This window comes from Bidens hawaiensis, unplaced genomic scaffold (genome assembly GCF_021521415.1).
Source record: "Bidens hawaiensis isolate Kalapana, Puna unplaced genomic scaffold, B.hawaiensis_p1.1 tig00011233_1, whole genome shotgun sequence".
NCBI lineage: Eukaryota > Viridiplantae > Streptophyta > Magnoliopsida > Asterales > Asteraceae > Bidens > Bidens hawaiensis.
In genome coordinates this window covers 144,519-169,612 of record NW_027491875.1, presented here as the reverse complement: position 1 = coordinate 169,612, position 25,094 = coordinate 144,519, and the positions used below count along the sequence as shown (strand labels likewise).

Below are 25,094 nucleotides of genomic sequence, written 5' to 3'. Positions count from 1 at the left end.
TCTTTGATGCCATAACTCGGACTCAGATTCAGTTGCCTTTGACAGAAGACATGACTCTTCTGTTGTCATCTCAGTTGACCTCATATCCATTACATACGTGTTCTTTTCTCTTGGAGCTTTCATCACCACCCATGCCTCTGGTATCTTGAAACCAGGATACAGAACAATTGCATCATTTTTAGTAAAGTGCACTGTGTACTCTTTGTCACAAATCTGAGACACGCTCAATAAATTATGCTTCAACTCCTCAACAAAATTCACCTTCTCTAACTTCATTTTACCATTTGTCACAGTTCCAATACCAGTAATTCTACCACCACTCTCTCCAGCAAAACTTACCCTACCTCCTTGAACAGGTTTCCATTCGTGTAACAAATTCTTGTTACCAGTCATGTGCCGGGAACAGCCACTATCCACAATCCACAGATTGTTTACAATCCTGTTCAACTGTTCCTGCACAGTTAAAGAAAAGATTAAAATCTGGGGACCCAGGAGATTAAAATTGTTAAACGGCATCCCGTAATTTGATTGCCCAAAGGCAGTTTGAGAGTGATTTCTGTAAGGATACCTTCTTGAGAATTGACTATGAGGCCTTCCAAGAATTATGATGGTAGATTTGGTTGTTAACTGGGAAAAACTGAGATTGATATCTTTGAAATCTTGGTTTAGTCCAGTGTCTGAACTTTGGTGAGTTAGCATTCTTACCATTATAGTAATTACTATTCGTTTTATTCTCAGTTTTCGGAGGCCTCATACTTCTGAATCTCTGATTTAGAGGACAATCAGCAATCAGGTGTCCCATTTGATTGCATCTGAAACAACTCATGTGTTCAACTTTCGTCTCAACAGTTGTTTCAGATGTTGAGGTTGTATTACTATTCGTTTGTCTAACATATGGTGGGACAAACGGGTTTAGGGGAGAGTTCTTTTCAGTTGGCTTATATTCCTCCCCACGTTTTAGTAACACTACCTCTTCTTTTATCTCACTAGATTCGGATGTCTTGTCCGAATTTGATGAGACAGAGCTAGGAACAGAAATCTTAACATTCGAAACAGGCTTACTCGTTTCGCTTTTACTAACTTCAGGTTCTTTAATCGAAACTTTGACAGGAACTGTCTGACTAATCTCAACATCAACAGATTTCTGATTACTAGGATCATACGTATAGTTATGGTTATATGGTGTTGGAACTTCAGAAAATCCAATTCCCCCTTTGTTAACTGGGGAACGTTGAACACTTACGATGTGATCAAGCATTGCTGAGGAATTTCTAAACTGTTCAATTTTTCTGTTTAATTCCACCACTTTTACCTGGTAATCAGCTATCTATTTATCCCTTTCAGCAATTAGTTTGGTTTTTTCCTCTAATACTTCATAACTAAGATCAATTACTTGTATTTTATCAGCTAGACTGGCTTTAAGACTTCTGATATATTTTTCACTAGCTTTTATTTTTACCGAGTAACTGTTTTCTCTAGTTTTAGTGTAATGATGATCTTCTTTTAACGTTTTAAATTGAGCGTCCAAACTAACAAACTGATCAGTTACTGTTTTCAATTGTTCAGACAGACTTTCACATTGCATACAATGAAGTTCAGAACTTACCTCAGAGAGCTGATCATTCACTTCTGCCATATAAGCTTGATTTTCTCCCGTCTCTTTCTCACTTCCTGCAGTTTCGATGTTCACCAAATTTGCCTGTTCGAAGACTTCCTCAACCTGTAGATTCCAGTTATACCCACCATTGTGTCTAGATACCATAGCCCTATTCTCACTACCTCCCTCATTCTGTTGTGCAGACCTGTTCTGATTACGTTCGACTCTCTCATTTGTACATTCCTTAGAAAAATGACCATTCTGTTGACAGTTATAACATCTAACCTTTGAGTTATCAAACACTGGTCTTTCTCCAATGAACTTTCTACCCGTTTTCTTCATGAATCTTTTAACCCGTCTTACTATCATAGCCATCTGCCACTGCAGGTCCATCTCTTCTAGATCATCAGCATCAATTTGATCAGTCTTCATCCAAAGTTGCGGGATCGACTATTTTACCTTTGATGTAATTCTCATAAGATGCAATGAAAGATGCATAGAGAGCAAACTGTTGTTCAGCTGATTTAACACTCATGGGCATCTGTGAGTAGTTGTTGGTTGGAACATTTGATGAAAAGTTACCAGTTGTGGCTTGAGGTTTTGAAGAATTACTTCCTGCAGCTATGAAACATACATCACCATCCATGTTAAGAGTCACATGACCATCAGGAGTTGAATTTGAGTTTGAGTCTCCCTTTGAGAAATAAGCAGAGGATTCTGACTTTGAACTTGAACTTGAAGTAACTTTCGCACCATACATTCCCGGATCCTGAACCTGATCAGTTGGTGTCTCTTTGCGAACCATGTTAAGTTCAAAAGTTCGTAATTTATTGACTGCTGTTTCCAAATCAATATTGGCAAACTCTTTATCTTCTCTCATCAAAACCGTGTACATTTCCCATTTCGGTGGAAGAGCATCAAGAAGTTTTTCTACAATCTCTTCTTCTTTATAGTCAATTGAGTGATTTCTAAGTTCGGTCATCAGATGATAATATCTTGTGATGATATCATCAAGTAATTCATTTTTCAAATATTTGAACACCGAGAATTGGGTTTTTAGTAGCTTAATTTTGGATGCACGTATCCCCACATTACCTTCATATCGATTTTCTAGCGCTTCCCATAGCTCTCTAGCGGTTTTGTATTTCCTGAAGGTGTGAAGAATCTCTTGTGGAAGAGCCATGGTGATCGCCGCATGAGCTTTACTGTCTGCCTCATACATTTTCCTCTCCTCCTCATCCATCTTACTGTACTTCTTTATTTGATCACGACCTTCAAACAAGGATGTTGGTGGAATATATCCGTCTTGTATGCACACCCACATCTTAGCATCTTGATATTTAACATACTGTTCAAACTGATCTTTCCAAGCAACGAAATCGGTACCTTTAAGAATTTTCAAAGCCTTAGTTGCTGAACCGGCCTCAACTTCCATTTTCACCAGTTCCGTAATGTTTATCGAAGTCATCGCTAAAAGAAACACGACTTGAAAACACACACAAATTTTTTTTTTTTTTTAATTTGAACAGTAACCAGTAGGCGAAGTTATGCTTAACTTCGCTTAAGCTTAACTTCGCTTGATTCCTTAACTTCGCTGAAACTCTTAACTTCGCTTGCTACTTAACTTCGCTTGATAACAACTTCGCCTGAGATCAACTTCGCTTGGTTGATAACTTCGCTTAAACTTATAACTTCGCCCAAACCCTACGAACAGTGACGGCAACTTCGCCTGATGAACACAAGGTTTTTGCAGGTTTTAATTTGACGTATTGCGAGGTATGCGAAGATGTAATGGGTTATATTTGATAGTGGGAGATGGGTAGGACACAAAAACTCAGTATTTCAACGTAAACTCATCCCGCGAATAGTCGAACAGAACGATTTCTACACTCGTGTGATAATCCTGACCCACACAATCACGAGCAAATGCTCTGATACCAATTGTAGGTTCCCAGCCGGATCAACACGGAAGTATCTCGTACTACGTAGGTGCGGAATCCCTACGTAAGACGATACGAGCGTTAGATGCGATATACGTTGAAACCAAGCACAAATACACGTTACAATACTCAAAAGACACGTTGTATTGCAACCCTTTAACACGTGATGTTCAATCACAATTACACGTACTAGAATTCTCTTCTAAAACAAGCCGTAGCCAAGGCTTATAAAAACTTCGACAACTTCGCCTAACAGACTAGGCGAAGTTGTCAATAACTTCGCTTGTCCACAAGTTCGCTTATATTAGGCGAACTTGTGAGACATCCTATACAAACCAAAACAAAACAAACTATCACGATTACAGACACTAGATACTGAACTACTGCCATAATGCACCAACACCTCCAAACCTTCAACTCCTCACAAGATCTTCAACATGAGTGTAATTTGGGTGTTTTTATAAGAGAAACCCGTTTAGAGATCTCATTCAAGCACACCAAATGAGTGCAACTTAAGCCTCTATTTATAGGCTGTCTGGAGAGAGGGGCACGGCCCCGTGTCTAGGAGTCCCAGTTGCATGTTGTCCGATCGTACATGATGACTCACCACGGGGGCGTGCTTTTGAGGCACAGCCCCATGCTTTTGAACAACATGTGCTTAATTCCATTTTGTCTTATCTGAAGGTGACCACGGCCCCGTGCTTTTTGTCTTCAGTATTTGTCCTTTCTTGTAGATTTTTTATCTTTTCTTGTGTTCAAAAGCATGGGGGCGTGGTTTAAAGAGCACGGGGGCGTGGTTGAGGTATTTCTTGGGTTTTCTTTCGTTATTCTTCGTCTTTTCACTTGTTTCTTCGTTTAAGGCTTAGATTTACCTGAACTTGCATTTTAGTGTGATAAGTAGCCTTCTAAGCTAGTTTATTTGATAGAAGTTGCAGTTTTTAGAGATTATTTGATGCTGAAAAGATGTATAATTTTATATACATCAGCTATATATATATATATATATATATATATATATATATATATATATACTTTGCATTAGGTCATTAGCCAGTGTCGATCATTAACAGAGTTGGTGGTGTGTTAGCAGGTTACAGGGTTTACATTCCAATCATCTTGTAATCATTCATTAAGGGCTTAAGCACCCGACACTAATCTAATGTGTGTTTTGAAGTCCATCGTGTGTTGAGTTTTTTTGTCTTGAATCAATTCGTTGTTAGTTTCCGCCTAACAACGAGTTTGTTGATATCACATTGGAAGATCCTGTTTTGGGACTTACAGTAACAATTGTTAAGATCCATTTGGGGGAAAAGTTATTATGTTTTAGGGGTGATTTTAGACAAATCCTACCAATAGTACAAAATGGATCACAGAGTGACATTGTTAATGCTTCACTTAGTTCGTCCCACATTTTGTCCAAATGCAAGGTTCGGTTAACTGTCGGGTGTCAGGCAATAGATTTGGAAGAGACCAATAGATCTGTCGAATGGTTATTGGAACTTGGTGAAGGAAAACTTGGAGATCACAATGATGATAACGACATTATAGATATACCAGATGATCTTTTGATTGGTGATTCATCCGATCCGATTTCTGATCTGATTGATTTTGCGTATCCATCATTATTGAAAAATTTTAATGATATTTCATATTTTTAAGAAAGGGTCATACTAACCTTTAAATTAGGTTAACCAATACATTAACGACAAATTTTTGCCTTTGTTTCCTGGAGAAGAAGTTGAATATCTCAGTTCTGATAGTATAGATCAGTCTAATAATGTTGGGCCTGGATTCAATCCAGCATCACACTCACCAGATTTTCTAAATGGTTTAAAAATGTATGGTATGCCTAATCATAGATTGGTTCTGAAAGTTGGTGTGTCAATAATGTTAATAAGGAATATTGATCAGAAGAACGGTTTATGCAACATAACTAGATTACAAGTAATTAAATTGGAGAGGCGTTTTTATCAAAATAAAAGTTATTTCAGGTACTAACATTGGTTATCGCACTTATATTACTCGTAGTGGTCTAACTCCTTCAGATATGAAATTGCATTCAAATTGAAACGAAGACAGTTTCCCGCTGCAGTTTGTTTTGCAATGACCATTAACAAAAGTCAAGGACAATCACTAGCAAGAGTTGGCATATACTTGCGAGAACCGGTGTTTACACATGGTCAACTATATGTAGCTTTATCACGAGTGAAGAGTAGAGACGGTGTTAAAATGCTTATATTAGACAAGGAATGTAAAGTTACAAATAAAACTACAAATGTGGTTTATAAGGAACTATTTAGAAGCTGTTGAAATTCTCATTTTGAAGTTTTAATTATCTATCTAATAATTGTAAAATGGATGTTATTTTCATTGAAACTTATGTTTAATAATCTTTTATTTTGTTACCGGTATTATTAACAACTATATATCATGTTGCCATCTCCCCAAGTATATATGACTTTCACTTTCATATTACGTGTGGTGGTTACATGATTTATATTTTTCCACTCGTGTCGTACACGGGTCAATAGCCTAGTTGTTATTATTATATTAGAAAAAAACAAATAAATAAATAAAGCAACCAATTACCTTCATCTCCTCCCCCTTCCAACGCTTTGTGGGAAGCCCCCCCCCCCCTCACACACACACACACAAACACACACATCAAAACACCCTAATACGTCCTGGGGGTGGTGCTCCCGGTGCTTTAGGGACGTTTTGGGTGGGAAAACGCCTCACTACGCATGGTCTTATAGAGTTTATGTGTTTTTGAAACAAATACAGAAACACAAAACATTCAGGACAAGTAAAGTATATGTCATGTAATTATGAGACTAAGTGTTGGATTACTTTTGAAACCTTTTGCGGTTATGAGATTTGATGATATACTCACCCGATTACCCGATAACATAAATTTGTTTTGCCCAATTACATACCCCACATGATTTCCATTATTATTTTTATTCATGTAAGTATAAATACTCTATTTATTTTAATTGTATTTCCAAATCTCGCAATTATCACCATCCCACGCCATTCCCAAATGTAACTGATTAATTCTTACCTAATAGATACTCGACAGGTATACTCGAAATCCACAAGTATACACGATACCCAACATATAATTACCCCGATAAATTCCCAACGGGTTCTAGGTCAGGCATGAGGGATTGGAGGAAGCACACACTATTTGTTGCATCGGGAGTTTTGGATCTTCAATTTCCTCCTCCTCTTCTTCAATGATCAGAAGTTGAGGTTGCATCACCATTGATGGTGAAACTGTGGTGAAAATTGAGTGACGTATAGGAGTAAGTGTTGTTTGAAGGTGCTGAGTTTTTGAGGCTTCGTTCGCTTTAGTGTTGGTGTGTTGGTTGTCGATGGATTGTCGTTGGTTATAATAATTACTTAGAAGATGATGGTTGATGTAGCTCGTTTAAATCACAGATGGACTAGAATGTACACTCCTATAAAACTGATATAAATCTCGAACCGAACAAATGACAATGCATACCAACTTTATGATTGGTGTTCGTAAAAGTTGACCATTGATGGACATCTTTTGCTTTTATACTAGCTCAGCTTTGATAGTGTGGAGGTTGTTTGGTAGCCTTTTAATGGTCATTATGAGGCTACATGTTAATTATTTATAAGTTCTTAGCGGTTAAGATGTAACCTTAAGTCTGAATGGTTAAAAGATAACATAATCATTTAGAGGCTAAATTATTAAGAGGGAGCCTCTTAATGACCAAACAACGCCTTAAGATACCAATTCAAGACTTAAGTTTATCGTGACTTTAATGTAATATTTATGTACTTTAATAAGTTTGTGTATCTTGTTATTTAATAAATTGAAGGAGAAATAAATATAGTTTGAAGATAAAGGTATTTTTGTAATTTAGTATTGTAACATTGGGCACTACGATAATATAATATATCCAATAGCATTGATATGATCACCGGACTCACTACCCCATCTGATCTAATAGGCCAAAAGTATCCAGGCCTACCGTCGCGTCACACCTTTTTTTCCGGCCACGGTCAATTTCTGTCTGCAATTCCGATCAGTCAAGTAAGCATCACTCAATAACCCTAACCTACCTGCTTTGCTTTCTTTCTCTAATCACCCATCTGATCTCTTTTATTTTATTTCATTTCATTGCTTCCTTCAATTCATGCCAAAATCTATACCTAACTATTGGTTACGGATTATTATGTTTCTTTTTGGATTTCCAAATTTGGTAAATAAAAAGTATTCATTTTTTAACATACTTGTTCGAAAATTGGATTAAATGTAAGCAAGTGAATGCATTCATTAGCAAGTTATTATCATACGACACTTAATATTCGATAGTTTTAGTCTTACAAAAGAAACTTTAATCTCTAGTTTTACGCATGTGTATGATATTCCAAAACTTGACCTTTTCTTTGGTAAATGTTTCAAGGATGATCATCATAACTTTTTACTCACCTTTGTTTTAGTAAGTAAGTTATTTGATTTTGATTGTTCTCTTTGAATTATGCTGTTACGTAGGTAGAACTCGATGGCTTATTCTTCATCTACTCAATTGGTATGTATATCTCTTCTTTTTTTTGTTTCTTTACCTAACTATGTTATGTTGTTACTGAATTCTCCAACTAACATTACATTGTTGTTTCAATTGCTATATGGTTTTAAGGTCTTAAACTGTTATCCATATAAAGACTCAAAGGGCAAGTATTCTAAAACTTGTAAGTGACCCTCATTCCTCTAGTACCTATAGTATGATTCTTTTCAGTCATTTGATCTAAATGATAAATATAAGATTATCATCATGTTTTATATAGTCATAATGATTCCGTTTCCTAAGGGGAACTAATTTTATTAAATGGGATTTTGCACGATGTTCTTCAAATTACATCAACTACTTACTTTGTTTCTTCTGCAACAGCATATCAGGTTCTATAAATGCTCTTCAAACTACACAATGTTTTGTGCAGATGGTATTCGACAATGCCTTGTGTTTGATAAGAGAAAAAGCCCGTGTCCACCTCAGCAGATGTTACATCTGGATGAAATGTTTACTTGCAGAACCAACTGTTATAAGTTGCATAACAGGTGCAAAGTTTTGAGGTCTGTCATAGTTAGATCAGAAATTGCTGGGACTGGATCCCCTGCAGCTGCCTATAAATATCCAGGTTCTTCACATTTTCCCTTTTCATGACCTTTTTTTTCATTTGGATGCTGCTAAGTATAGTTATTAGTGTGTTATTGTTAGGGTTTATTATAATTATATGGCCCCTAGGCCCAAGTTAGGTTTCTCTAGGGTTTTTAGGGTTTATAGGTTTCCCACATACCTGTTAACGAACCGAACATTCAGTGAACCATATGTGAACTGTTCGACTTATGTTTGTTTAATTAATAAACGAACAAACATGAAAATGCCTTGTTTGTTTGTTTATCTATGTTAGTGAATGTTTGTTCATCTACGTTCGTTTATCCTCGTTCGTTCATGTTCTTTAGTTTAGATCTGTTTAAGTTCGTTTGTTTACATATTTAGGCCCATTACCATCTAGTCTAGTTTCAATAAATTTTTAGTCCATATTTTATGCTCGTGTTTACTTTTAAACTTTAATTGGTGTTTGCTCAGTTATAATAATTCATCTGTTTTCAGTTATGCTTGTTCATTTACGTTTGTGAACCGTTCGTTATACTATTAACAAACAAACGAACATGAACGCACTCATGTTCTTAATGAATGATCACGAACAAGAACAAGAAAACCGTGTTCATTAATTATCTGTGTTTGTTAGGGTAAAGTCAAATGATCGAACACTACCATGATCTGTTCGTGTTTATTTGGCTCGTTTACAAACCTTTTCACCTGTATATATTGAAGTTTATCCTCCATTCTAATCACAACACCCATTAAATATTAATTCCAGTCTCTTTTACAGACGAAGAATTACAGTTGACCTCAAAAGTCAAAGGAGTTTGTTTCTATGCCGTTACATCCACCGTTGCCATATTTTTATTTATCTTGATGGTATTGGGACATCCGTTCGTGCTTTTAAAAGACCGTTACCAAAGAAACTTTCATCATTGGATAGCCAAGTTATGGGCTTCGATGACTGTCTGTCCATTTTTCAAAATAAAAATCGAGGGTTTTGAAAATCTTCCTCCAAAGAATCTTCCAGCTGTGTATGTGTCCAATCACCAAAGTTTTTTGGACATATATGCCCTTTTGACACTTGGCAGAAACCTTAAGTTCATTAGCAAGACTGCAATTTTTCTCTTCCCTGTTGTCGGGTGGGCCATGTTTATGATGGGTGTTATTCCTCTTAAGCGTATGGACAGCAAGAGCCAATTGGTATTGTCTTTAAAAAGCATTATTTGACCCTAATTGACACAAAATAGTTTATAATTTTGACTTGTGTTTTATGAATAATAGCAAACTCTAAGAAGATGCATGGAGATCGTCAAGAATGGTGGATCTGTTTTCTTCTTTCCAGAGGGTACCCGCAGTAAGGATGGACGTCTTGGGACTTTTAAGGTGAGACTGACTTACAGGTGTAAATGAGGTGAGCCGAGGCCGTCTAGGCTCAAGCCGGGCATGTTTAGTTTATGAGAGTTCATGTTCGACCTCGGCTCGTTTAGGGCTCTAGTTCTAAAGCTCGAGATCAGCTCATGAGTAAATTTTTAAGCTCGAGTTCGCTCGTTTATTATTTATATAATTAGTTTAATTTTATAATTATTTCAATATATAAGTATAATTATTAGTTTTATAAGTAACAGAATATATATTATTTTAATTAATTTTATCATAATTTTAATATATTAAATGAAACTTTTATAAATAAAGTCTCGATATGTGAAGCTTGGGCTCGTTTATTAAATGAGCCTAAAAAAAAGCTCGCGCTTGAGCTTGATTCGAGTTTTTAACGAGTCGGCCTCAAGTAGCTCATGAGCGGCTCAACTCGCTAGTGGTTTATCAAGCTCAAACTCGTTCATTAGTTATTACATAGTTAATTATTTTATTTATACACGTGTAATTTTTTTATATATATTTATATTTTAATCATTATATAATAAAGTCTCCTTTATTTACTTATTTTTTAAGCTTAATAAGCTCTAAGCTATCTTGAGCAGCTCATGAGTGATCTACTTCAGGGCCTTTTAGGAGCTAGATTTCTTACTCTGGAAATGATTTGCACCTAGTGATTACTAAATTACTATTAGAGTTTGTTGCAAAGATACTGTTTTAAGAGTAAGATTTGTTTTTGTGTAGAAAGGTGCATTCAGCATTGCTGCAAAAACAGGAGTACCTGTGGTTCCTATAACTCTTGTTGGAACAGGCAAGATAATGCCAGCTGGAATGGAGGGTATATTAAACCCTGGTTCGGTCAAGATTATAATCCACCAGCCAATACAAGGAGATAATTCCGACACACTATGCAATGAGGCCGAAAAAGTAATCTCCAATGAGCTTATTCACCAAGGTTAATGGTATACCTCAACAAATTTTGTTCGATTCGCATCTGGTATGATAGCCTGCTTCCCTGCATATCTTTTAGTTCTTGGTTGCAAACCTATTGCAGTGATGATTCCTGATAGACAATTTGTACTAGACTAGACATGCTAGTTAAAAATAACTGAGCTTACTTTAAGTGAGAAAGAACATATTAAACGTCCCTTTTATGGTGAAGCTATGGGATACGTGATCACAGCTCGTGTAATTCTTATAGTTTCGTGTATGAACGCCATATTTTTGTTAGAATTTGATACTCTTTTGTTCTAGCCCATTGCCCATATTTCTTTGTTTTTCATCTTCAAAGTTCATAATTTGTTGTTACCGCTATATAGATCACAACTGTACATATTCAAAAATTACATAATCGAACGCAAACATAATGAATCAATGAGAAACCCAAGGTCAGGTTGCCTTTCAAACAATACAAAATGGAAAAAAAATAGAAGGTCGATTACCTACTAATCCCCGATTTTGGACTGATTTGATCGACTATCAATTAATAGGTCTGATTAGGTGAAATTGCATCGGTCTAAAGCCAATTACTGATTAATCCCCACCTATATTTGATTTTTACAACACTACTATCAATGAGGCATTATATTGTTACAACTGTTAACTTGTTAGGGTCAAAACAACATGTAATGTAAGACGAGATGAGAACATGTGCCAGTAAGATATTTACCAAAACATCGACAATATACACACCATTTGAAATGCATGCTTGGTTGGATTTGACTCATATATGTGTTTTAAGTCTTTTGGTAAGCAAAGGCGTGGTCAAGTAGGAACGCAAGTCGTTACTGTAAGGTAATGTGGAAGACTATAGTATTGAAGTCCAATATGAGGTTAAGAAGAACGTGTGGCGACTGACGAGCACATAAGTCATCTGAGTCTTGCTATTGTGTGTGTCGAACTAACCACAAGTAGAACGTGACAAACAATCCTACCATTTTTGGTAACTCATAAAAGTCATAATACTAGAATTTGATAAATATAGTCGCCTTGATTATCACCTCGTAGCTAATGTCATATCAAGACCTATCATCACTACCAGATCAATGTTTCATCAATGATGTGTTATACATACACATATTTGATTTCCATTGTTGTATGATGAATCGACCCAATTAAAGGTCTTTAGGGAGGATTAAATATATGATATATCTTATGTAACAACTTAAGTAAAAAAAACATTTAATCATGAAGATTTCAAACATCAAATATTTATCTATCTCAGTCGGACTAGTTAAGTAATAATTAAACCATGTATATATAAACACAAAACAATTAATTAAGAAAAATAAATGTTTAATTGGACGGATGGTTTTCACTTGTTAAAGAAGATGAAGGCAAATTATATATTCTTCAAACATCAAATATATGCATATTTAAGATGGATTACGTAAGAAACATTAAAAAAGGTAAAAGTACAATACAATACTTGTAAAATTCGATGAATGTTTGATCAGTTAAAGAAGAAGAATGCGAGGAAGATAAGACACATTAACAACAATTTAAAAACAAGAGAAAATTCCAATTTGCGTCCCCGGTAAAAATTGTCGCGAGATGGAATAACCACTGAAAAAGAATTTGCGCATGTTGCGTACATGTGTTTCTCCGGCGGGTTTTTCTTACTCCCACCGTTAGTTGACCAAGCGTTGACCTGTTAAAAAATGTTGAAATTACGTTTTTACCCCTAAGCCTTTAATTCAATTTAAAAATAATCATCCAAAACCATGTAAATGCCGAGATTTGAACCCTAGACCTCTGGTTTAACATCTCACCAAAACTACCACTTGAAGTAAGTTAGTGTTTGGTATAGCTATACAATATAAACTATATATGATCACTTTTATCACTTCATCTTCCCCAATTAAAATTAGGGTTCTTAAGTTTTATTTCCAAAATATTATCACATATTAAAGATCGGCCAACACAATTTCATACCAATAATTCAACAATTAATCTAAACATCATACAACTATAAAACCCCAATTAACCAAATATCTTCAAAACTAGACTTAAAACTCCAATAACATATTATATATACTTTCAACAATTCTTTTTTACACAACTAGATTTAAATACTTGCCGATTATTATAACCGATTGAAACTTACATCAACATCATGAAACCCTAACTTTCAATTGTAATAGAGCTTGAGACCCATACCATCATGGATCTCGTAATCCTTATATGATCCTTGTAGATGTTGTACCACTTCTGGATCCGGATCTTATCCGCCCGTGTTCCAGTTTGAGCCGCCACGAGCTTCTTGAGGTCGTCGTCGTTGCACTTCACGCGAATTATTGGTATGAAATTGTGTTGGCTGCCGTGGCGTTGATGACTGGAAAAACGAGATGACCGGAAAAACGAGATGGCCGGAATCCATGGCGGCGGTGGTTGCCGTGGCGGCGGCGTGGTGCCGGAGGTTAGGGGTTTTGATTGGAATGATTTAAGGGTGCGTTGTTTGAATTATTGAAGCGATTGGTGGTGAGATTTGAGAGATTTGAGGTTTTGAGTGATGAAATTTAGGATTTGAGAGATTTGATTACTTGTTATGAAACTGATGATGATGAGATTAAGAGGGATTACTTGGTGGTGGGTTTGAGGTTGTTGATGATGAAGAATATCAAGTATGTTTGAGGTTGATGATGATGAAGATGAACTGCTAATGATGTTGTTGTTATATGATAATATAACATATTAATATTATTAATAACATATTAATATGCTGCTGTTGCTACGACTATGACTATTATTATTATTATATTACTATTATTATTATATTTATTATTTATTAGAAAAAGATTACTAAAATACCCTTACCATCCAACAGTCAACTGACGGTAGGAGTCAAAAAAACCCGTCTGAAAAACACAGAGGTGTAACATGCGCAAATTCTTTTTCAATGGTTATTCTATCTCACGGCGATATTTTTCAGGGAGGAAAATTGGAGTTTTCTCTAATAACAATGTGCATTATAGTTTACTTTCTATTGTTTTTTTTTACAATATTTGAAGGGTTGATTAAAGGTTGTTTCCCCTTAATATATATTTTTTATTTTTATTTATCATTATTAAAAAATTAATATAATAATAATAGTAGTAGTAATAATAATAATAATAATAATAATAATAATAATAATGAGTAAAAAACATGGGCCTTAGGATCCATGTAATAACCCACCCAGAAGGAACACAACATGAACATGTTTATGGTCTTTTAGTTTTATTATCCACACACACGAACACAAAAACCAACACTTGGTTGTGGACTCAGTTCAAACAAATGAAAGCCGGCGGTGGATTGGTGTTCGGTGTTCCACGCGCCGCCGCTCTGCCCACGCTACTCCTCCGCCGCCGCCGCAGCTCCACATTCCGATGCTATTCTTCTTCTTCCGGTATGTTGATTCTTGCTCTGCTCAAAACATCTATTAATATTAATATTATTTGATTAATGCAGATCATGTTTCATTTATAAAGGATGTGGCTGTAGCTCAGCCTCCTGAGAACCTGCATCATCTTCTAAAGATCCTTCAGGTCAGAGGTAAAATAACATTCTTCTAAAGATATTACACTTAACATTATTATTTGAGTTGGTATGTTATTTGTGAAAAATGTTATACAAGCCTGTGTCGTATGTGGTAAATGTTATACTTATACTGATTGTATGATATGACTTTTATCTTACAAATGTGTCAGTGTTGTGCTCTGCATAAGTTATACGCCCGTGTGATATCGGAGAAATGTTTTGCAGGCCGTATAAGAAAAAGTTTCTTATGCGAGCCCATATAATATGTGGAAAATGTTATACAGGCCGTATGCCATGACTTTGTCTGGCATATGTGACAGTGGTGTGTTCTGTAGAAGTTATACGACTCGTATTATATGGGAAAATGTTATACGGACCATAGAAAAAAAATAAGGTTTTTATATGAGCCTGTATAACATGTATAAAGTGTTATACGGGCCCATATGATCGTTAGGGTAGTGTACATATATGATATATCAACACCCTATATTCGTATCTAAATATATGATTTTGTGACAGGCGAAACTATAACTTCTCCCGCCATGAAGCAAGGGATGATTCCCCTAGCAATTCCTCTATCCAAAAACAATTCAGGTTTCTACTTTTGCATAAAATCTAAAAACTTAGAAAATGTGAAACATCATGCAAACTAATAACCTTTTTTTCACCGCATCCATGTTCTAGGTTCTGTAACTGCATTGTTGAGATGGCCAACAGCCCCGCCCGGGTAAAGAAATTTACACTTTTGCCCTTCACCGTGGAGGTTATTCCATAAGCATAATCCAGTTTTCCATTTACAGGATGGAGATGCCCGTGGTGGAGGTCCGTAGTTACGGCGTGTGGCTTTTGGCCAAGACTGTGAGTTTGCACTTATTTTCAGTTGCATACTATTAGTTACCGGTTATTATTAGGGTTTAGTTGTGTTTAGCCTACAATTATATTATTATTTTCAGTCTCTTTTATACATGTTGAAAGTTATGAATATGATCAATTTCAGGTAGACCAATACATTCATAGAATTCTAGTTGAAGAAGATGCTAACGGTTCTAATGAAGGCGTTGATCAATTGTTTCAAGCTTCGGGTGCAGTAGGTGAAAAACTCTACACAAAGGGGGACTTTGCAAAATCTGTTAATCCAAATTTAGACGTCTATCTCCTCCAGAAGGTACCGAGAATATGTTGTTCTTAATATTAATGTAGATTTTAGAGACAGTTGTAGAACATTATACATTTAGAGATCGCAAATGGGCTGGGTTTGGGTAGTGTTAAAAACGGGTTCTAGGGCTGTTCAAAAAGCTTGTGGCTCGCTTGAAAATAGCTTGCTCAAAGTCGGCTTGTTTCTAAATGAGCCAAGCTGAGCGGGCTCAGTTTGTAAACGAGCAAACCAAGGTAAGCTAGGTTCGTTGGCTCGCACTTCTGCGCTTTTAGCAGGCTCATCTGCACGCTCTTTGGGTCGTTTAAATGAAAGCCCAAATTATAACATATTAGTTATACGCCAAAGTATAACCCAAATTTTGATGTATATAAATTATAAATTTAGTAGACTATTAATTATGCATTATATATATATATATTAATATTAATTAAGTATTATTAATAATGAGCTGGCTCAAAGTTTTTACGAGACGAGCTCTAGTTCAACATTTCAGCTCGCTAATGTAAACGAGCCGAGCCGAGCCCAAGCCCAACCTGGCTCAGCTTGTTTAACAGCCCTAACAGAAACCAACTCATTTATAAGTAATCAAACATGTGTTGGCAGGTCGGTCTATTTCCAGACATCTTGGAACGCAAAGTGATGAACCATTTCAAGAAAGGAGATCATGTAAGATGACCGTTTAGACCCTCATAAACAATTTGTATTAACCCATCTTTTAACTTGCATTTAATAATCTAAATCCATCACAAGGTTTCAGCCATGGTGACTGGAGAATTCTATACCAAAAAGGACCATTTTCCTGGATTTGGACGACCATTTGTTTTCAACGCCGAGGTTTTACTCAAGTACGAGAATCTACGTCAAGCTGATTTGGATTAAGTCAGTAAAACTAAATCATATATCTTATTTATGAAGCCGTTCCTGATATTATTTGTAGGGTAGGGCGAAAACCAGAAGCTAAAGATGCTGCACGAGGGGCGTTAAAGTCACCATGGTGGACGTTAGGTTGTCCATACCAGGTGTGGTTGTTAGGATTGAAATTTTGATCGGTTGTTTTCAACTGTTTTAACTGATTTTGAAAATGTTTTTAATGAAGTTTTGTTGATTTGATTTAGGAAGTTGCTGAGATAGCAGAATGGGATGATGAACAGATTGAGTTTATTAAGGAAAAAGTGTCAGAGCAGGGAAAACAGGAAGATTTGTTGAAAGGGAAAGATGCTCTTCAGGTGATAATATTGTTACTTATAGCGGGCCCCATGGGTGTTCGCGGTCTTGTTTTGACGGTTTAGGTCAAACTGTGAGTCAAACTGTTAGCAAAGGTTTTTTTCCATTGTAAACCAAACTATTCTATACGGTTTGAAAATTTCGACCAAATTATTTTAAGAAACTGACTGTGACACCAAGCCGTCAGAATGGGTAGATAAGTAATTTTAGCCGTGGTGGCATTGCGGTAATACTTAATGATAACAATGGGTAAATAAGTAAAATTATCTTTGTTTAACCAATTTCTGAAAGGTGCAGATTTCATTGGATGAAGCTGCTTTTCTGTTGGACTTGGCATCGATTGATGGGACATGGGATGAACAGCTGGAACGGATTGCTGAATGTTATAACGAGGCAGGGCTCCCGGAAATTGCTAAATTTGTGAAATATAGAGACTGATATTAATATAGCATTCAATAATGAATACGTTGAGGATCAATGCTACCCGGAAATATGTTTCTGGTTTTTTTTGCATACAAGTGATCGTGCATGCTCCCAAATTCAAGATTTTGAAAATGTAAGACAAAAAACCTTTGTTCTTTGTAGCTTTTGTATTTGCTATGCAAACATCTTATTGAAGTTATAATTGACAAAAACAATCACAGTTCTAAAGAAAGTGAAAATGTTATTATTCCTTGATGACTTTGAAACAGTGTAAAAGTATCTGAAAATGATTTGATCAAAAGTAAAAGCCAAATGCAGTTGTAAGAATACTCCCATTGGCATGAGATTGGTGTGTCCAAAGTTAAAAAAGAAATTAAAAAAAGAAAATAATGCAATCTAGATTGGCAATTTAGGTTGGCGGAGCAAACCTAGATTGCAATCCAAACTAACCCCCGATAACTTAATTATTTAATTAACTTTTAATATTCTAACTAAAAAAAATAATTAAATACACGATATGTCTTAAAAAAGAAATTATGAACATTCCGATATAAATTTTATTAAAAACGGACTTCGTTAAAAAAAAACATTTTTTTTAAGTTTGGATGAGTTGTGAATGTGTATAAAAGATTGGGATGAGTTAAATTATGTAGATGAGAGAGAGAGAGAAATTAATTTTATAATGTAATATTGAGATTGTGAGATTGCCAATGGGAGTATGGGGGCTTGGTTGAGCCCCAAGTGATCCAATCAAAACCCGACACGTAGGCGATGATATGGCATTGGATCAAGCCCCTCAACCAAGCCCCGAAGGGTGTAGTGGTCCAGGTGATCCGGGGCTTGATCCAATTATTTATCTATTTTAAATATTAATTTTAATATTAATATTAAAATTAATATTCTTCTTCGCCGATCTTCTTCACCTTCACCCCACCAGGTCCACCACCACCGATCTTCTTCACCTTCACCGATCACACCACCACCACCAATATTCTTCTTCACCTTCACCGATCACACCACCACCACCGATCACCGGACCATCGCCGTCTTCTCTCAACCATCGGACCATCTCCGTCGTCTCCAAACCCACTGTCTCCAAACACACACTCCCTCTCTCTCTCAAAACCCCAATCTCACTTTCTCTCCCTACATCCTCATCCCTTTGCGCCCCGTGGTCCGGCTCGCCCCGGCCAACCACGCCACTGCTCACGCAAGGGTGGTAGTGGTGCGCGCGGCGGCCACGTTGTCCACGCCGGGCCAGCCACGCCCCACTACCCTCAGCCTTAGTCATTTGATTGATATTTTATTCTGAAGCCATGCTTTTTGCTAAATAAAGTATGTATAGGTAACTTCAATCACAGACCTACAAGAAATACTCATTGTGTCAGTCTGGAATGTATACCCAAGTATTCACAAGATGTTTGTGTGTTATAGAATTAAGGCAAATTGGATTGATAACATAATCTCACCTTTAACGTGTTGGCCAATAATAATCCCACCTGAGCTATTTCCTTCTGGCAGTCCCACATTTTCCATGTTTTTTGTTTTTATGATCCTCTGTTAAAAGTAATTAACGGGGTCAATTTTTGGCTAATGTGGCTTAATGAGTTGGCATTTAAAAATCCTACATGGCTTTTTTTTTTCTTTCTAGGCAAATTACATGGAATCCCTCACCCATTTAACCCCCAAATGATCGATTGGAGCCCTAATTCACATTCGGATATCACAAACACCCGTTCTTCGGAACCCGACCTGAATGAAGGGTGTTGTTTCAACCATTCTTTTCTCTTTTCATCCCAGTTTTTAATCCGGTTGTTGATAGTGTACCCGACTGTCGGCCGTTGTAGAAATTCGGGTCGGGTGGGCCGTATCTTGGGTTTAGACAGGTAAAACCGTCTACACAAACGTTGTCCGTGATGGAAACTGAGGATTTAGGATCGAAAATAGGTGTTTCATAATTAGGTGTTGTGGGTGTACTGTTTGAGGGTTTGAGAAAGTAGAGAAAGTCCAGATGAGAAGCAACGCAGCGATGACGATAAAGAAGAAGATGAAGGCGTCTGAAGCGATGGAGAACGACGACGAAAACCGCCGTACGTCGCCGTTGTTTCTTGCCGGCTGAGCTGAAAATGGTGACGGAAAAACCTCTGATGACTTCATTGTGTTTTCGTTGGTGAAGGTCCGACAAGGTTAAGGTGAAATAGAATTTTTAAATGCCTAGAAAGAAAAAAAAGCCATGTAGGATTTTTAAATGCCAACTCATCAAGCCACATCAGCCAAAAATTAACCCCGTTAATTATTTTTAACGGAGGATCATAAACAAAACACATGGAAAATGTGGGACTGCCAGAGGGAAATAACTCATGTGGGATTATTATTGGCCAACATATTAAAGATGAGATTATTTTAATCCAATTTGCCTAGAATTAATTCTCTCTCTTATAAATTATTTTAAGGGAAAAATCCTATAATGGCCCATTTATAGTATGTGTTTCTTAGATTATCCCCATTAATTCAAGTTTCCAACTTTGTTCCTTTGGTATCTCGTCGCCGACGACATGATAGCGAACACCGACGATGCATTATTGAAACAAATAGGATAACGACACGTGGCTGGAATCTGGCCGGAATAGGTTTAAAGCAGGGGTTCCACGATGCGTTAGTGGATAACGCATCACTGCTACCCTACGTGTGACATTCGTTAAATTCGGATTTCGATTTTCTTTCACGTTTTATTTTTAATAAATTATACTTCGAACCCGTACTGTATTGTAAAACCGACCCGGTAATTTTATTAATCATTTAAGTCGATCTTTAAATTTTTCACGTACTTAGTTCATCAAAACCCTTCATGTAGGCATGTACTAAACGTTGTTCATTTAACATAAAATTAGTCTATAAATTGTAAGGGGTGATACTTGTCATTTTCGAATCTATATTATCATTTCTTTAGTTTAATACCTTTTCATAAAATATGTAGAACTTGGAGGGCCTTTATGTAAATATGTAATATATATATAAAGGAAAAACCCTAACCCTAATCTCATTCATACAACCCCCCCCCCCACCTTGCCGTTTTCCGGCGACCTCGGGATTCCGGCGACGGCAACTCCGGCCATCCTTTCTCCCCGATCTCGAACTCCGGCCGCCCTCCCCTCTAGCCCGTAACTCCAACGCCATCACCACACTATCCTTCCCTCTCTCTGTACCTCCGGCGAGCCCAGACGCACCACCGGTGCACCGCCCCTCTCTCTCCGCCTCTCTCTCTCTCTCTCCATCTATCTCTCTATCTCTCTCCGTCTCTATCTATATATCTCTCTCTGTCTCTATCTCTCTATCTCTCCCGTCTCTCTCTCTCTCCGTTCCTCTCTCTCTCTGATGCATTTTTCCCCCGTGCCTCTGGCGGCCGGAATGGGCTCCGTCGACCCTTATTTCCACCTCTCCGGTAGCCTTCATCTCCGACGACCCCCGCTCGGCTCCGACAATTATTATCGGCCAAACATCGTATGGTAAGCACGAGATTTAGAGTTTTTAATCGTTTTTGTGTCAAACTCATAACCGGTAATCGAGTCACGAGTTCGGTCCCCCCTTAAACCGACTTTGAAGAGTGTTTTTGGAATCATTTTTATTAATCTCATAACTTATAATAAAGCTTATTATTATTATTATTATTATTATCATTTAACAAAACAATTATTATTATCATTATTTTCATAATTAATAGATTATTATTATTATTATTATGATTATTATTTTCATCATTATTAGGATTATTAAGGAATATTATTAAATTCTAATATTGTTAATATTATCCACTTGTTTTATCGAACCAAAACCCATGTCGGGCCTAGTTGTCATTTAACGTCGTCGCCACTCTAGTTATATTTTTATCACTAATACTACTACTATTAAAATGTTATAAGTATTAGTTATTATCATTAATGCGGCACAAATAATTATAATAATAATAATTATATTAAAATTCATAAATCTATTAATAATGTATTCAACAACAAAAATAATTGTTATTACATTTATTATTACTACTACTATTATTAGTTTTAACAACAATTCTCAATTGGTAGTATTAAAATTATTATTATCATTACTATCTTTATCATGAATAACATCATTATAAGCTTTATTATCTATTCTTTTTTTTTATATATAAAACCGAACTCTTGATTTAAAACCCGTCTTGTTTCTATTTAATATTGGTTAGGTATTTAAAAGCCAAATAAAATAATATTATTTTTATTTTAATTATCAATTAAGTACGAGTCCCTAGTCGTTAACGAATTAACCGGCAACCCGATTAATAATCGAACCTTCTCGTTCAATGTTTCAAATGCAATTTCAACTAAAGTTCAAGTTTATTAGTATATTTTATTTATTCGTTTTCAATTAGCTTTCAAGTTGGATTCGTTCGTTTTGTTCGCAAGCTTTCTACATTTCGATCACTTATTATTTCTCAATTCGTCAATCGAGGTGAGTACTTTCATACCCCGTTTTCCATCTTTCGTTTTGGGGTGACATTTCATACTTATCAAACTAAATGCTTTATTTACTTGAATCTTAAACCCACAAACGTGATTGTATACCTTACTTAAATAATTGCTCGATTTGGTGTTCTATGCTTGCATGTTTATGTATTAATCGCTTTTGGATGGTGGAACTATAAATCCTAGACCATTTGGCAACCCCTCATGGCAAGGTGTCGTTAACGTAATGCAATTAACGATAACTATAAAATCCTAGACTACTTGGCAACCCCTTGTAGCTAGGTGGCGCTAATGTGTTTAGCGATTGTCTATTAATTTATCCAAATCTAGTGCCTTTACCTATTGTTTTGTATACAAGTTTTGTGGCTTTTCTTACTATATAATATTGTTGCTCAAACTTATGAATTGCTCACCAACCTTTGTGTTGACAAACTTTATTTTATAAAATGTTACAGGTTTGACATTTGTTGACTCGAGGACTTGACGAAAAACGTTACCAAGACCATTAGGGTATTAGTAAAACGAACAATATAAATGTTACTTGTATTCAATTTGTTTGTGTGAACGAGATGTGTTGATTATTGATTTTTGAAATAAATGAGCTGATTAAATATTGTCACTTTAAATAGTGCCTTGTGTTTTTGGGCAATCCGTTGCACCCCGGCATGTTCCTCCGCCTTTGGTCGGGGTGTGACAGATTGGTATCAGAGCCACAAGACTATATGATAGGTGGTTAGACGTAACGGCCTAGTATAGTCTTTTCTTTAGGGTCCTTATATGTGTTGCCTATACGTGTTTACCCTACTTGATTGTTCAATACACTTGTTTATTTATATACTTATTTATTTTATCAAATCATAAATATACACATACACACACTTTCATAGTACTCCAAGGTATCCTTACCTTAAAACGCAAAAACATTAGTTTTTTTTATTGTGTTTTATGGATCACGAGCTTAACTTGGATCCCGTTGTTTCAAATCTCCTTAAAGATTGTCTCATATGAGATGACCACTTTAAGTAGTCGAATGCGAGCGTTCCGCTCGCCATCCTAATTTTTGGTGTAAAAACAATAGAACCACGGTGGTACGTATACTAGTGTTTTGACATGACGTTGTATTCCGATTTATTATATTTGTTGCAATCTTTATTTGAGTCGAAAACATGAATAAGACGCAATGGTACGTGCACATGTTTAGACTCCAACATGGTATTTTTTTGTAAAAAGGTTTTTAGTGTCGGAATACCAAGTCATGGTGGTTCATGCGTGATTTTCCACCTTTAAATCTTAATACCTTATTATTACGTTTCAAGAATTTAAACCATTTTTCCTTTATTTTGTTATAAATTCTTATCACACGTCTTCATCTATAAACGTTATATTTTTTTTATATTTATTTGTTAATAATTCTTGTATATCTCGATTTTATATGGCAAAGTTTTACACTAATTTTCTCATTTTGATTTCACAATGATTTTTATTACAAATTTCGTACATTATGATCTCTTCGATGTAAGTTAAAAGTATATGTATATATATATAGCTAGTTCGATCTATTCGTAATGATTTTAATATTTATTTTCATTAAGTCTATTTACATACAAAAATTTATTATATAAATTTCATCATATTAAGAAAGTTTTATGATAAATTTCATCTCAACTTTTCAAGTAAATTTTCCTATTGTATAAACTTTAAATTGTCTTTAAGGTCCTTGTACAAAATATTTATAAAATTTTATTTTATAACTATTCCGTTTATTATGGACGATCACTTCAAAATTTTAATTATTTAAACTTCTCACGACATTTTTCTTTATTATACTACATTATATAACACACGTGATAGAATGTTCATGATCGAAAATTATTCTCATACAACTTTCATTACGAAGTTTTCATTTCATTATAACTTTTTCACAAATAAAACTTGCATCTTACGATACAACCCCTTTTAAATTTCTTATGATAGTTGCCACGATTTTTCAAAAGATTCACAAACTTATAGTTTGTAATTGTTTTGAAATTCTCATGCAAAACTTCATAGAGATTTTACTTTAAAGACAAAAAAAATCGTTTACTTGTGATTTTCTCGATTTACAATGCCGGTCATTTTAACTTACCATGATATTCTTCATTACACGATATTAAATAACGAACTTGATAAAAAAAACTTTCATTTCGCAACTTATATTCCCAAAACGACACTCATCATTCAATGTTTGATACCTCATAACAAATTTTGACATTCAATTTACGTATTTTAAATTTCCTCATAAGCAAAAAAAAAAATTATTGTAATCTTTATAAAAAAAAATTTGTGTGATTCACACGCTCTGATCTCAAAAATTCTATTTATATAATATATATATTCATATATATTAACTTGTACTTTTTATTATCAAAATTTTCATGGATGTTTCAAACATTATTTATAAATTAAAATTATGATAATTTCAAATTAATACTTGTTATTATTCAAAAATCTCCCTAAACACAACCCCAAGTTTCCAAACACCCGTATTCCTTCTCAAACTACCGCCTCAAATCAAACCGTCCTTCCACTACAAAAGCTTTCCCACGTTCTCAAGTCTTTCCTCAGTATGAACGAACCCTAAACATCCAAAAGTATACCCTCTGTAACATCACGTAAATTTCGGGCCAAAAATGTCAAGTATTCAAAGTCAAGGAACCAATTCTGCCAAATTCCAACTCCAGGGGCTTAAATGAAAAATTTGTCTTCTGGACCTATCGCGCTACGCGATGGATCAAGAGAGACCTCCATCACGTATCGCGATGGAGTGACTGACACATCGTGACAGGTGGCAACGCCTGCCGCCACGTGTCACCACGTGACAGCACGTTCGGCACGTGGACTCGGCGCCTGCCACGTGTCACACGTGGCAGGTCTACACAGTGACTCCGCAAGCCTATATCGCGCTACGCGATAGGCTTGCCAAGGAACCTATCGCGTATCGCGATAGGGACCAAAAATGGCTATAATTAAGAGGGCTGCGGGTTCATTCCAAATCACACTAAATCTCACATAGTTACTCTCTCACTACTCTCTCTCTACACCTCTTAAAGCGTGCCCTCAATCCACCTCTATAAACGTGCCCCGAAACCTCGTAATTCGTGCCATTTCCCCGACGATATCACAAACAAGAAAGAAGTGGTGTCCCGACGATTGCCTCAAAGTACGTGCCAAGAG

General features: G+C 35.9%; 3 protein-coding genes across 6 annotated transcripts; all 3 read left to right on the top strand.

Annotated features, from left to right (window-relative positions):
• Nucleotides 1–4,300: 4,300 nt before the first annotated feature.
• On the top strand, nt 4,301–5,195 carry LOC143537608 (uncharacterized). Its single transcript, XM_077031346.1, has 2 exons — nt 4,301–4,339; nt 4,758–5,195. The coding sequence occupies exons 1-2, from the start codon at nt 4,301–4,303 to the stop codon at nt 5,193–5,195; spliced, it is 477 nt and encodes a 158-aa protein (XP_076887461.1).
• Nucleotides 5,196–8,064: 2,869 nt separating this feature from the next.
• Nucleotides 8,065–11,325, top strand: LOC143537606 (1-acyl-sn-glycerol-3-phosphate acyltransferase BAT2, chloroplastic-like). Of its 4 annotated transcripts, none has more exons than XM_077031343.1 (6): nt 8,065–8,105; nt 8,214–8,265; nt 8,515–8,712; nt 9,460–9,884; nt 9,966–10,067; nt 10,803–11,325. In XM_077031343.1, exons 1-6 carry the CDS (start codon nt 8,079–8,081, stop codon nt 11,016–11,018), a joined length of 1,020 nt encoding a protein of 339 aa, XP_076887458.1. In that variant the 5' UTR covers nt 8,065–8,078; the 3' UTR covers nt 11,019–11,325. The 4 variants fall into 4 exon arrangements, with proteins under 4 accessions (XP_076887458.1, XP_076887459.1, XP_076887455.1 ...); XM_077031344.1 differs by having other exon boundaries at nt 8,466–8,712; XM_077031340.1 differs by lacking the exons at nt 8,065–8,105; nt 8,214–8,265 and having other exon boundaries at nt 8,295–8,712.
• A 2,978-nt stretch (nt 11,326–14,303) lies between these two features.
• On the top strand, nt 14,304–17,678 carry LOC143537600 (protein IN CHLOROPLAST ATPASE BIOGENESIS, chloroplastic-like). Its single transcript, XM_077031335.1, has 11 exons — nt 14,304–14,448; nt 14,511–14,594; nt 15,099–15,173; nt 15,264–15,306; nt 15,380–15,437; nt 15,577–15,744; nt 16,339–16,401; nt 16,486–16,580; nt 16,673–16,754; nt 16,851–16,961; nt 17,257–17,678. The coding sequence occupies exons 1-11, from the start codon at nt 14,337–14,339 to the stop codon at nt 17,395–17,397; spliced, it is 1,032 nt and encodes a 343-aa protein (XP_076887450.1). The 5' UTR covers nt 14,304–14,336; the 3' UTR covers nt 17,398–17,678.
• Nucleotides 17,679–25,094: the final 7,416 nt, after the last annotated feature.